This window comes from Saxophila tyrrhenica (assembly GCF_035928015.1).
Source record: "Saxophila tyrrhenica strain CCFEE 5935 chromosome Unknown scaffold_7, whole genome shotgun sequence".
Classification (NCBI taxonomy): Eukaryota; Fungi; Ascomycota; class Dothideomycetes; order Mycosphaerellales; family Extremaceae; genus Saxophila; species Saxophila tyrrhenica.
The window spans coordinates 1,277,449-1,290,285 of record NW_027041739.1 but is presented as its reverse complement, the minus strand read 5'-3'; the positions used below and the strand labels follow the sequence as shown (position 1 = coordinate 1,290,285).

The 12,837-nt window shown below is 57.0% G+C and overlaps 4 protein-coding genes across 4 annotated transcripts; 2 read left to right on the top strand and 2 right to left on the bottom strand.

Annotated features, from left to right (window-relative positions):
• Positions 1-331: 331 nt before the first annotated feature.
• Positions 332-2,443, top strand: RAD30 (DNA-directed DNA polymerase eta rad30; the record flags this gene model as incomplete). Its single annotated transcript, XM_064802484.1, has 2 exons — positions 332-1,487; positions 1,515-2,443. The coding sequence occupies 2 exons, from the start codon at positions 332-334 to the stop codon at positions 2,441-2,443; spliced, it is 2,085 nt and encodes a 694-aa protein (XP_064659845.1).
• Positions 2,444-2,572: 129 nt separating this feature from the next.
• LTR77_005235 (uncharacterized protein) lies at positions 2,573-4,071 on the bottom strand (the record flags this gene model as incomplete). Its single annotated transcript, XM_064802483.1, is given in 6 exon segments — positions 2,573-2,908; positions 2,921-2,979; positions 3,041-3,172; positions 3,286-3,388; positions 3,438-3,821; positions 3,880-4,071. 6 exon segments carry the CDS (start codon positions 4,069-4,071, stop codon positions 2,573-2,575), a joined length of 1,206 nt encoding a protein of 401 aa, XP_064659844.1.
• Positions 4,072-4,764: 693 nt separating this feature from the next.
• LTR77_005234 (uncharacterized protein) lies at positions 4,765-6,628 on the top strand (the record flags this gene model as incomplete). The annotated part of the gene is made up of 2 exons (XM_064802482.1): positions 4,765-4,929; positions 5,420-6,628. The coding sequence occupies 2 exons, from the start codon at positions 4,765-4,767 to the stop codon at positions 6,626-6,628; spliced, it is 1,374 nt and encodes a 457-aa protein (XP_064659843.1).
• Positions 6,629-7,254: 626 nt separating this feature from the next.
• Positions 7,255-12,091, bottom strand: LTR77_005233 (uncharacterized protein; the record flags this gene model as incomplete). Its single annotated transcript, XM_064802481.1, has 2 exons — positions 7,255-7,270; positions 7,320-12,091. 2 exons carry the CDS (start codon positions 12,089-12,091, stop codon positions 7,255-7,257), a joined length of 4,788 nt encoding a protein of 1,595 aa, XP_064659842.1.
• Positions 12,092-12,837: the final 746 nt, after the last annotated feature.

Sequence of the window (12,837 nt, the reverse complement as noted above, 5' to 3'; positions counted from 1 at the left end):
CCAGTCGGATAGGAAGGCGATAGCTGTTCGGGCTGATCCCGTACTTGACAACGCTTGAATAGCAGGACCAAGGTCCCCAGTTGTTGAGCAATGATGGACTCGAAGGCTGTGTGCATGTAGGTACCGGAGCAGGTACATACACTTCGTTCCGTCAGGTCTCGTCTCTGAGGTCACGCCAAGACCACTTTACGCCCGGCGCGTACACCCTGACGCGATGCATTCATCGTAGCATGTGACAGCAGATACTATCACGGGATCAAAACAGCTTCTAGCCAGCACTTGAGAGAAAAAGGCATACACAAAACAACCATGATACGACGATAACACAACGATGACCTCCTCCCAACCCTTCGCATCCTCCCCGATCTCGCCCAACACTCGCCTGAAACGACGCAGCAAGTTCACCTATAAGAACCTGTCGACATTAGCGCACTCGGCTTCCAACTGCCCACTGCGAGTCATCGCCCACATCGACCTCGACGCCTTCTACGCTCAATGCGAGACTGTCCGCCTGGGCATCGACCCGTCAAAGCCTTTGGCAGTCCAGCAATGGCAGGGTTTAATAGCGATCAACTACCCAGCACGAGCATACGGTCTGAGCAGACACGTAACAATCTCAGAAGCAAAAGAGAAGTGTCCGGAGTTGATCTGCCAGCACGTTGCGACCTGGAAGGAGGGCGACACGAAGTGGAGTTACAGCGATGACAGCGCGGAAGCGTTTCGAGAGATTGCCGTGAGGAAGGTCAGCTTGGATCCATATCGCATACAGGCGCGTAGGATATTGGCGCAGATCAAGGAATGCCTGCCGAAAGACCTGCAGAAGGTTGAGAAAGCAAGCATTGACGAGGTATTCGTGGATTTGTCGGCGCAGGTGCACAGTATCATGCTGGAACGATATCCGGAGCTACAGGGCCCGCCACCATACGACGACCCAACTGAGTGCTTGCCACGACCACCCACCACGGCTCTGGACTGGGCAGCGGATGCATTAGTTGATCTGGACGCCACCCAGAGCGAAGAAGATGACCCAGACTGGGACGACATTGCCATGCTGATCGCCTCTGAAATCGTCCGCGATGTCAGGGCCGCAATCAAAGAAGAGCTTCGCTACACATGTTCCGCAGGCATCTCTCGCAACAAAATGCTAGCCAAGCTCGGGTCCGGCCACAAGAAGCCCAACAGCCAGACGATTATCCGCAACAGAGCAGTACAGCACTTTCTCTCCGGCTTCAAGTTCACTAAGATCCGCAATCTGGGAGGCAAGCTTGGCGATCAGGTTGTGGCAGCCTTCAACACTGACACTGTCTCTGACCTACTTCCTGTCCCGATCGAGCAGTTGAAGCGGCAGCTGGGCGACGACACCGGGTCGTGGCTCTACAACGTTTTACGAGGTGAGGACAGCAGCGAGGTCAATCCTCGTACCGCGATCAAGTCTATGCTTTCCGCAAAGAGCTTCCGTCCCAGCATCAACAGCTTCGAGGTGGCATGTAAGTGGCTTCGTATTTTCGTGGCAGACATCTTCTCCAGGCTCGTTGAGGAAGGCGTGCTTGAGCACAAGCGGAGGCCGAAGACTATCAACCTCCATCACAGGCAGGGTGCGCAGACGAGGTCGAAGCAGGCTCCGATTCTCATGGGCAGGACCATCACGGAAGACGCACTTTTCGATCTGGCGAAGAACTTATTGGCGCAGGTGGTGGTAGACGGCAGAGCATGGCCTTGCGCGAACTTGAGTCTCAGCGTTGGTGGGTTCGAGGATGGCGTCACAGGCAACCAAGGCATTGGCGGCTTCTTGGTCAGAGGAGAAGAGGCGAAAGCGGTGAATGCCGCACCGGCCATGCAAGGCTGGTCGAAAAGCAAATCGAGGTCAAGTCGGACGGAGAACCGACCGCCCAGCAAGCGGCAGAAGACGGGAAACGGCATCGCCAACTTCTTTGGCGCTCAATCGAGGGAGACGTCGATGGACGAGGAAGCCCAGATCAGAAGAAGTGCCTCGGCCAGTATTGAGCCGTCTGAACCGTGGCCTCACCACAGCTACGAAGCCGAGCACGAGGATTACGATGACGACGGAGAAGGACCGGAAGAGCCTTTCGAAGAGCTATACTCAGACGACCAAGGAGCAGACCAGCCTTCATTGCCTCAGCCTTCATCCCGGCCAAGGTCTCCCCACATCAATGGTCTTCATCAGTCACACATAGAAACGTATTTCTGCGATCGGTGTTCGAAGTCAATACCAATGGACCAGCAGCCGGAGCACGAAGACTTTCACTTTGCACAGGATCTGCAGAATCAGGCTTCATCTCAGCCAGACCCTCCACCACGACCTCCACCTCCAGCCAAAGCTCCGCAGAGTCAGGCAAAGCCGAGAGGACGTGGAAGGCCGCCGCTGAATGTAAGCGGCAATGGTGGTGTGGAGAAGGGGCAGCGGAAGTTGGCTTTTGGATGAGAGAAACCTGATGACGTTTCAGGACACTGGAGGGTAGCGAACTCCACAAGCACCATACGGTCAGAACTGATCTGCCGGGCCTTGCAAAGTTCACTCCAGCTATTACGCGTCTATGGATCTAGTATGGCATCACAGCACGGTATGCCCTCTTGCGCCATCAGGCGAAGCGACTTCGTCCGCGTCCTCTGTTGCCGCGTGTCTCCTTGCTGAATCTGGGTCGCTGTAACGGACGTTCCAATCAGTCGTCTTCTGGATGATCCCTTCCTCCGACCCATCGTCTCCCTCATCCGGTTTTTTCGAGGCCGCAGAAACGATGAAGGTCTGGTGATCTGACCCATCAGATCGGAAGTTGCTGCCTCTTGGAGTACCGTCGCTTCGTTTGGAAAGAGGCTGCATTCGATAGTCCTCCGACAACGTGTAGGTGCCGTGTCGATCCGAGAGCGATACACCCATGAATAACACGAACTGTCAGCTAACGTATGAGAAGAAGAACGTCCTTTCGTATACGGACATCAGCCCGGATGCAGCACGATCCACTGGTCACGATGGGTCAGCAATGTTTCCAACAAATGATGAGCGATTAGTGCTCGCACTTACTGAACGGCTTCAGTGCAGGTATGCATGCGACGATGACTGCTAGCGTCGTTTGGCAAGTCGTCGCCATGTGGTATGCGATCGGGTACGTGAGATCATCGGACATCTGCCATTGTCGAAGGAAGACAAGCCGAGCTATTTGGGCTGCCATCACTCTGCGAACATATGAGCTGTCCTTCTCACTGTCGGAGCTTGGGGAGAAAGGTACATTGTGCGAAACAAGAAGGCTGAAATGACTACCATCTTACGCCCCCAGTGCATTCTCAAATCCCAAACCACCCAGCCTGGAAGCATGATGAGCGCGAGATCACCGGCTATGTCGACTGCTCCCATGATGTACCAGAAAGTTGCCTGCATGACAATCAGCGAACGCTCTGTCGCTGGCCTTTGTCTCGCTTACGATATCGAAACACCTCCCGCTCTGGAAATTCCAAGGTCGAGGCATCTGGCATGCGAAGGCGCTTCCGAATGACGCTGCAAGCGTCCATGCTATCACAATCGCGCTCAACGCTTGTACCGTGCGGAGGTGAAGCTTTGCCGTTGCCAGGCGCGATATGAGGAGGAGAGTTGATGCCTTGGCCAGAGCGACGGTGAGTATGTAGAGGATTGTAGAGGTGTATATGTTCTGCATCAATTCAGCTGAGAGATTCTGACCCGTCATCTGGCCATTCCTGCTGACCTTCTCTATGCTTTGAACATTCTTCTCATCCAGCAATTCCGAACGTCTACCGAGACCTTGGTTCACCGCGATGGAGATGGCTATGACCTCGCCAATACCGGACAGCTGATGGCAGACGCAGTCAGTACCCGTCTTGGCTAAAAGAAGACCGGCGCAAACCCACCGTTGCGAGCGAAACGAATGCATCATCGAACCCGGGTATATGGTTGGTGGTGAATCGTATCATCAATCTCAGGGTCGTTGCAAGAATCATGACAACCATCATTAGCCAGGCGATGATCTGGAGTACTGCGCCATGATCGTCCGGGCTGATGGTCGCGTATCGGATGCCCTCGATGTAGGTGTCCTGCGGCATCTGCTCGTCGTCGCATAGACGATAGTAAGTCTAAGGTGCGAATGAGGTGATGCCTCCAGAGTAAGGATCGGCGCGACAAGCAACAACGGGCTCAGTATCGAGCGTTGTTCGAACCTAGAGAGAAAGACCGTCCAGCCATGAGCGAAGTACAGCCCATCTGGCTGCAAGGGAGGTCCCGGATTCCGATGCCATGTGCAACCAGATAAACGTTCGACCAAGCAAAACAACCTGGCGCTAAAAAGTGCCTTCCCGTTCAAGTCCGACCATCATCCAGCCACAGAACTCCTTCCAGCTGGTACTGGAAGGTATAATTACTATGCCCAGCTGTGGCTGCTTCGTAGCGCACGCCATGGAGATCTTCCGTTGGTTGATTTCAGATAATTGCACTCACACGCCGGCTCTTGAGAATTGTAGCTGCTCTCGTAACCGCCGGATAGCCAGATTACACAGGCTTCCATGCGGCGTACAGCAAGCGACAAGTAGCAGGCTAGCAGCAATGCCGACCAAACGATTTCCGAGCGCCCTTGCACGGCGTTCTCTTCCATGCATGCAGTGTAACGGTGCACGAGTCCCTTGCGCATTTCCCATAAGCGGAGCAGGTCCTCTTCGACCTTTTCTTGCAACCTCACATCTTTCTACTGGCTGCGAATTGATTCCTGTTTCATCCTTTCTTGCAAAACACCATCACACAGCATGAGAATCCTCGAAGCGCGGAAAGCTATCGGTGCGCTGGGAGGTGAGAAGACCGACGAGGCAAATGTCGAGAGCAGCGAAATCAGCAGGAATGGTGAGGTCGCTCGTAGTACCGAGCAAGATGCCCTCGACATGCAGAAGCTGGGTGTGCGACAAGAGACCAAGGTATGCAATGTTGTATCTGGCAAATTCATTGCGGTGTACTGATTCAACGGCCAGAGACGGTTCGGGCTGGTGACCATTCTTGGGTTCACGACAACCATGATGTGCACGTGGGAGTCGGCTATACCGTGGGTCCTACCAAGAGCATGGGACTTCTTGTGCCGCGCTGACTATTGCATAGCTTCTTCACAACAGCCTTCGTCAATGGGGGAGGTGTGTCGATGATCTATGGCTATATCGTGGCCTTTTTCGGCGCGCTGGCGACATGTGCATCGATGGCGGAGATGGCCTCCATGTACGCCTGATCAATCATAATCGAGAGCGATGGCTGACATCGTCCCAAAGGTATCCAATCTCTGGCGGTCAATATCACTGGACTGCCTTGCTTGCTCCACGGAAGAGTGCGAAGTTCCTCAGCTGGCTGACTGGGTGGCTGAGCACAGTATGACCTTACCTCTCATGTACTCTTGGGTTGCGCTAACAACATGAGCAGCTTGGATGGCAAGCAGCCGCCGCCACAGGCACATATCTCGGCGGCCTAATCATCCAGTCGATGGTGGCCCTCAACAACCCATCATACACTCCAACACGATGGCAAGGAACGTTGATCCTGTATGCTGTACTTCTGGTGACACTCTTCGTCAACACCGTCCTCGTCCGCATCTTACCCGGCCTTGAAGGACTAATCTTAATTCTCCACGTCGTCGGCTTCTTCGCCATCATGATCCCGGTCGTCTACCTGGCTCCCATCAGCGACAATGCGTTCGTCTGGACTGAGTTCAACAACAGCTTCTCCGGCTATCACAGTGCTGGCCTTTCGTGGTTCATCGGACAGTCAGCTTCTGCCATTCTCTTCATCGGGTACGACGGTGCTTGTCATATGGCTGAGGAGGTGCAGAACGCTGCTGTCAATGTAAGAGAGAACATAATCAAAGATCATCTGAACGTTGCTGACCGGTTTCTCTATCAGGTCCCACGAGCAATGTTCTTCACCATCTTCATAAATGGCGCCATGGGCTTTGCAACCTACATCTTCATGCTCTACAGCTTCGGCAACCCCGTCGCCGCCCTCACCTCCCCTTACGGCCTCCCCTTCATCGAGATCTTCTACAACGCCACGCAATCCAAAGCCGGCACGACCGCCATGATCTCCCTCCTCGTCGCAATGTACATCTTCGCGACCTTTGGCTTCGTCGCCTCCGCCTCCCGTCAAGCCTGGGCCTTTTCGCGGGACAACGGACTGCCGCTGTCACGTCTGTGGAGACGAGTAGACTCCCGCTGGGCCATACCGACCTACACAATCTTCCTCACCGGCCTGATCAACGCCCTACTCGGGCTAATCAACATCGGCTCCTCCGTCGCCTTCAACGCCATCGTCTCGCTCGTCGTTTCCGCTTATTTATCCTCCTACTTCATCCCCATCGCACTCATGATCCGCAAACGCCTCCGCCACGAACCCATCCGCTTCGGCCCCTGGAATCTCGGCCGCTGGGGCTTACCGGTGAATTGCGTCGCGGCGGTGTATACGCTGGTGACGGTGGTGTTTACGTTTTTCCCGCCAAGCGTGCCAGTGGATGCGCAGACGATGAATTATAGCTGTGCCGTGTATGGGGGCGTGGTGGTGTTGGGGTTGGTGTATTATGTGCTGAGGGGGCATAAGTTTTATGTTGGGCCGAGTACGGAGATGGTGGTGGGGGAGTGATGGGTGGAAGGCATGGTGGGAAGGGGTTTGTTTGAGAACGAGGTGGAGCTCATAGTGTATGTTGATTCGCTTGTTTGGGATGAGTCCATGTCTGTAGAATGTAGACAAACGAGCATCAGAATCATCAATTACATTTCATCACGTTCCTGCCTATGACCCAAGTTGAGCATTGCGACTTAGACTTCATCTCTGCGCAGCAAGACTACCTTCACGATTCTGGACAACGACCCGCAACGCAGCGGAATACACTCAAGAAGACTCCTTAAGCACAAGAACCACAAAGTGAAGACATGCCAAATGCAGAGAGGCAACAAGATCTGCAAAGTAGAGTAGTATCATTACACGCATTAACTACAACGTAACCGGGACTATGAACGCTATCAACACCAGGGGATATAGTGCAAATTAAACAGCCCTTCGGAAAAGCCACACCAACAACCACAGCAGAACAGTCGTGTGTACATCTTCCCCCTTCCACCAGCATAATCATCCACTTGCACAAGTCGTCCTGAATAGCCCATCGTCACCGGCCCATCATATCGCGTTCCCGTCTCCTTGCTCTTCTTCCGCTTCCACTTCTCCCTCCACTTCCTCTCGTTCCCTCCCTCGTGCTGACCTTCTCTTCCTCACCCCCCGCCGCCCCTGATCTCCTCAGCTCGCGCTGGAAGCTCAGAGTTCATCCTTCACATACCCCGTCGCCTCGCTAGCAACACTGCTCGCACTACTCGCCGCCTCACTAGCAACACTGCTCACCCCACTGCTCAACCCCTCCACCGCCTCGCTAGCCTGACTCACAGCGTCCCCAGCAACACTGCTCACTCCACTCGCCGCCCCCTCCACCGCCTCACTCACACTACTCACGACCTCACTCGCCGCCTTGCTCGCCTCCCCTCCAAACCCCGCAATCCTACTCTGCGCACTACTCATAGCCGCCTGAATCTGCGCCTGCACCCCTTCAACATAACCCAGCTCTTCGCCATAAACAGCCTTACTAACCGACGCGCTAGCGGAAGCGGCTTGCTCCGCCGCCGCGGCCGTCAGACTCGAGTAAACGCTCGCGGCGCTCGCGCCCGCGGCTTCCACTGACCCCGTGGGGGGCCCGTAGATAGCCTCACTCAAACTCTTGGAAGCCGCTTCGGCGATACCGGCGAGAGAAGCGGACGCAGCTTCCGCGTACGCCGTCTCATGTCCGTAAACAGCTTCGCTCGCCACAATGCTGGCAGAGCTCATCGCAGAGCTAGCCTCGCTGGCGGCACTCGCAGCGGCGGAAGTAGCTTGCTCCACGACCCCCTTACTCGACCCATAAGCCTGCGTGCTCGCGGCATTGACAGCAGCGTCCAGCTGCGCGTTTAGCGTATCCATAAAACTGTCCATCTGACTCGGCGGGGTGAAAAGCGCATGCACGGCCGAAGACGCAGAAGCGTAAGCTTCGCTCGCGTAGCTACTCGCTGAACTCGCCGCGACGGCGGGGGCGGTAAAAGCGGTCGAGTACGCGGAGTGCAGACGGGCGTAGACGGAGTCGGTGAAGGCGGGTTCTTTGCCTGCGACGAGCTCGGAGAGGAGGGCTTGCACGGCGTCCAATTGCTGGGAAGCGTACTCTGTTGCTTGTGCGGCGGCGGAGCCGGCAGAGGAGGCGTAGGAACTTGCTTGGGACAGGACTTCGTCAGTAAACGGGGCAGGTTGGCCGTAGACTTGCGAGCTGGCTTGGGCGATCAGCGCGTCCCAGTTCTCCGCGGCGCGCGAGGCCATGCTCTCATAAGCCGGGGTCTCGGAACCATATATCGCAGTAGACGCAGCAGAGCCGACGGACTCAGCGTAGCCGGTCGAACTGCCGTAGAGCGCCGAACTCGCAGCGGAGCCGACGGACTCGGCATACCCAGTCTGGGATCCATAAACCGCCTCGCTAGCCTGAGTCGAAGCAGCGCTGAGCTGGCGTTCCGCAGCCGCAATCGCATCCTGATACTGGACGGAAATACTTTCCACCACCCCCTCGACTGTCCCTTTCGTAGTCGCGCCAGCAGCCGAACTCGCTTCCTCCATCAAATTCTGCATACTGGCACTCGCAGCCGCGACAGCGGCGCTATAAGTCGCCTGCGCCGCAGCAGCGTAACCCGCGAACCCGGCCGTCGGCGTAGCACCCACGGCACTGCTCGCAGCCTGCAGAAAGGACGAGTAGCGGTCATGCGCCATGCCGACACCTTCATAGTACTTCCTCTGCGCAGAAGCAAGATAAGCCTGGTGGGCAGGCGTGGGCTCAACGCCTACGGCCACTTTCGCGCTTTCGTACTGTGCGGATGCCGCGGACAAGCCGTCGGAGAGGCGGGATGAAGCGATGGCGGAGATGCTTTCGTAAGCGCCTTGGGTGCCTTTCAGGCCTACGGTCTGGGAGGAGAAAGCGGAGACGACGTCTTGGTATTTGGCGGATGCGGCGGCGAGGGAGTCGGAGTAGGCGGACTCCACTGAAGCGTAGGCCTGTTCGTGCGCTGGTTTAGGCGTGCCGGAGACTTGGACGGAGACTGCCGATTTGGCTGCTTCGTACTGCACGGAAGCTTGGCTGATGGCGTTGTTGTACTGTTCACTGGCGCCCGCAGCGATGTTGGCGGTAGCGTCGTTGACCTGCGAGGCCATGGACGCCGCGGCAGAGCTGGCGGAAGATGCTGCGCCGACTGGCGTTGGGGTGCCGTAGATGGCGTAGGAGGCTGCGGTGACGGCGCTCTCGTATTGGGCCTTTGCTGCATCGCTGCCTTTCTCGGCCGTTCCCTTCTCTGGGCCGAATAACGCACTACTCGCCGCGGCCATCGCGCTCTCGTACTGCGCAGAGGCAACACTCGTCGCGCTCTCCACGGTACCCTGCTGCGTTGCCGTGACGCCCACGTTCTTCATCGCATCCTCGACGATCTTCGTCAAATAAGACGCCTGGTCGCCTGCACCGTCGATGATCGCTTGAATACGCTCGCTGTAGGTAGGCTCGTCGTCGACAATGTCATCGAGGATAGGTTCGCGAGCCTCAACGAGGACTTGTGCGTTGGCGCCTCCCCAGACTTTCTTCGTAGCCGTCGAGGCGGTCGAGGAGGCTTCGTCAGCTAGACTGGAGGCACTGCTTGAGATTTCGTCGGCCAAGGAGGATGCACTGCCAGAAGCACCAGAAGCAGTATCTTCGGCTTCGCCAGATGCCTCACTAGCAGCAGACTCGACGCTCTGGCTCGCGGCATCCTTCTTCGCTTGACCAGCAGAGAGGATACTGGCTGCCTTGGGACCGAGAGACTTAGTGCCAGCGTTATCTTCAACCATCTGCGAAAGCGAGGAAGAGATGCTCTCTGCAGCGGGAGTCTCGGAGCCAACGACAGCTTCAGAAGCACTGGATGCCACATCCGTCGCGGAATCCGAGACGCCAGACTCTGAACCAGCGACAGCCTCTGAAGCGGCAGAAGCAGCGCTGGTGGCAGACTTCTTCGCTTCGCCGGAGGCACTTTTGACTGAGGGTTCATCAGAGCCGGCGGCAGCTTCAGACGCACTCGATGCCGCATCCGTAGCGGAGTCAGAGAAACCGGACTCAGAACCCGCAGCAGCCTGGCTCGCAGCGCTGGCAGCACTGGAAGCAGACTTCTTCGCCTCGCTCGCCGCGCTCTCCACCGAACCAGTCTCGCTACCCACGACAGCCTCGGAGGCCTTGCTCGCAGTATCAGTCGCCGAGTCAGAAACACCAGACCCGCTGCCCGCAACAGCCTCCTTAACATCCTCCGCCTTCCCAACAACCTGCTGTCTCGCCCTCTCAGCCGCCGCAGGCACAGCACGAGTATTAAAATCATCCGTCTCATCCCTCGCCGCAACCTTCCACTTCGCCACCCCCTTCAACCTCCCAAGCTCTTTCGCCGCCTCCTCAGCAACACTCATACCCTTCGCCTCCACCTCCTCGGCAGCCTCTCTGGCGTCCTTGACAGCAGAGTGCCCGTGCGCGACTTTGCCGACTTCATCTCTCCAGCCTTGCGAGCCCTTCTTAAGGTCGTTGTATTTGCTCCATTCCTTATGCGGGAGCTCCTGATCCGCGTAGCGTCGTCCGATCTCCGTGAGCCGGAGTTCGCGAATGCCCGCGACGGTTTCGATCGTGCTCTCCAAAGCCTTGTTCACCAAGTCGTCCAGCTCGCTCTTGAAAGTGGTGTGCCATTCCCGCACCGCCTGGGCGCGGGTTTTGATGCTCTGGCCCGCGGCTCGGATGCCTGTGACGAGTTCTTCGTTTGCTTCTTCTATCCTGGCCTCGTCGGCGTCTTCGGGGATGGAGGCGACGACGGCTTGGATGCGGGCTTTGACGGAGTTGATGGCGCCGGTGGCCGTTTCTTCGAGTTGGACGACGAGGGCGGAGCCGACGCCGTTGACGGAGGAGGAGGACTGGTGGTTGGAGATTTCGGCGATACGCTCGGAGAGATCGTCGGCGCCTTCTGTGGTGGCGCGGGAGCAGATGGATTCCCAGTTCTTGAGATCTTGGCGGAACTGCTCGACGGGGGAGACTGACGGGGTCGGTGTGCTGGAAGAGGAGGACGTAGTGGCTTCCTTGGCTGCTGAGGCAGGGCTGGAGGCTGCAGAGCGAGCAGTCGACGAGACGGAAGAGGCGACTGACGAGAGCTTGGAGCTGGATGAGGATGCGGCGGACTCGGCCTCCACGCTCTTGATCTCGGCAGACAGGCGCTTGCCGTCCTTGTATCGGCCCAGACGCTCGGTGATGCGGTTGAGTTGTGGCTCCACGTTCTCGCCGTACAGGATGCGCAGACGAGGCCAGACTTGGCGCGTCCAGACAGCCCAGGCGGTGTTGCCAGCGTATTGACCGTATGGGAGAGCGTGGTTGAGAGCGAAGTCCTGGCCCTGAAGGTAGATCTTGTGGGCGTAGGGTGCGGTGTTGCGGTAGACCGGCTGGACCTCCAGCTCCCAGATATCACTCGCAGAAGTGGAGATTTGGTCGTAGTATGGGTAGACAACGTCCGTGACCTTCTTCACGTGTGGGCCAAGCGAGGCCTCATACTGCTTCCCAGCCTGTTGTCGTGCATTATCCAGCTGCGGCTTGACCGTCTTCACCCACTGCTCCTGCGAGATCTTCTGTGCCTGTGCCACCCGTGGGGCTCCATATTGCTCATACGCCGCCAACCCAGGCTTGTAGACGCGATCGTTCACCTGATCCACGTACGGCTGTGCCTTTTGCACGTACGGATCGAGATACTGCTCATAGTACGGCCGCACATACGGCTGCACGAACTCCTTGGCCTGCAAACTCGGTCGGCAGATCTTGGGGCTCTCGTCGGTCAGGCCGTCGCTCGTCTGGGGACATCGGAAGGCGAGGGTGACGATGCTGTACCACACGGCGATCTTCAGGGCCTTATCGAGCAGCCATCCGGTGTAGGTGGTGGATGCGGCGGCTGCTGATCTCTTCCGCCGTCGGCGCGGGTTGTTGGCGGCGTTGGGCTGGCCGTTCATGGTGGTGGAGGAGGCGGCGCCCTTTCGCTTGCCGTTGCGTGTGTCTGCTCCCATCGAGAGGGAAAGGGTGAGATGTGGGTAAGGTGCGAGCTAGGGAGAGCTGGTGGGGACACCTTGAGCTTGCTGAGGTGCCGCTCCTTTCACATGCAACTGCTCGCTAATGCCGCGACTTCCTGGTTTAGCAGGAGATAAGGGGAAGATGGGGGTGATATGGGGTAGAAGAGGAGGTGAGGTCGTTGGAAGTGTCGTCCGGCGCTTGAACGCTGGGACGTGTTGTTGCACGCGAGCAAATTGGCCTCGACTTCCACCAAATCGCGAGTCGGCCAACAAACCTTGATTCGCCTGTCGCGTGGCGCTCGCTTAAGCGCGTTGAGGTCACTGGCAGCTGCGAGCATGTGCAACTTCACTTCTAGGTACCCACTCGTACTGAACAATTGATTAGAATTCGATGGGAAGATTTAGACTTGGATAGCTCGATACTTGGATTGCGGACGATCATGTGAAAGCGAACGGATCGTAACAACTTCCAGATTCGGCGTTGAGAGCACGTGACGTGATTACTCAGATTGAAGATCGACATTCATGTCCGTTTGTTCGACCTACGAATGCCTTCAAAGGAAACAGTATTCACCACAACGACTACGACTCCAACGATCCTACGAGAATCCGCCCATCCACCACTCGATCAAACACCGACACACGGCTGGCTGATCATCCACTCAATGCCTTCTTAACAACACCTCCAT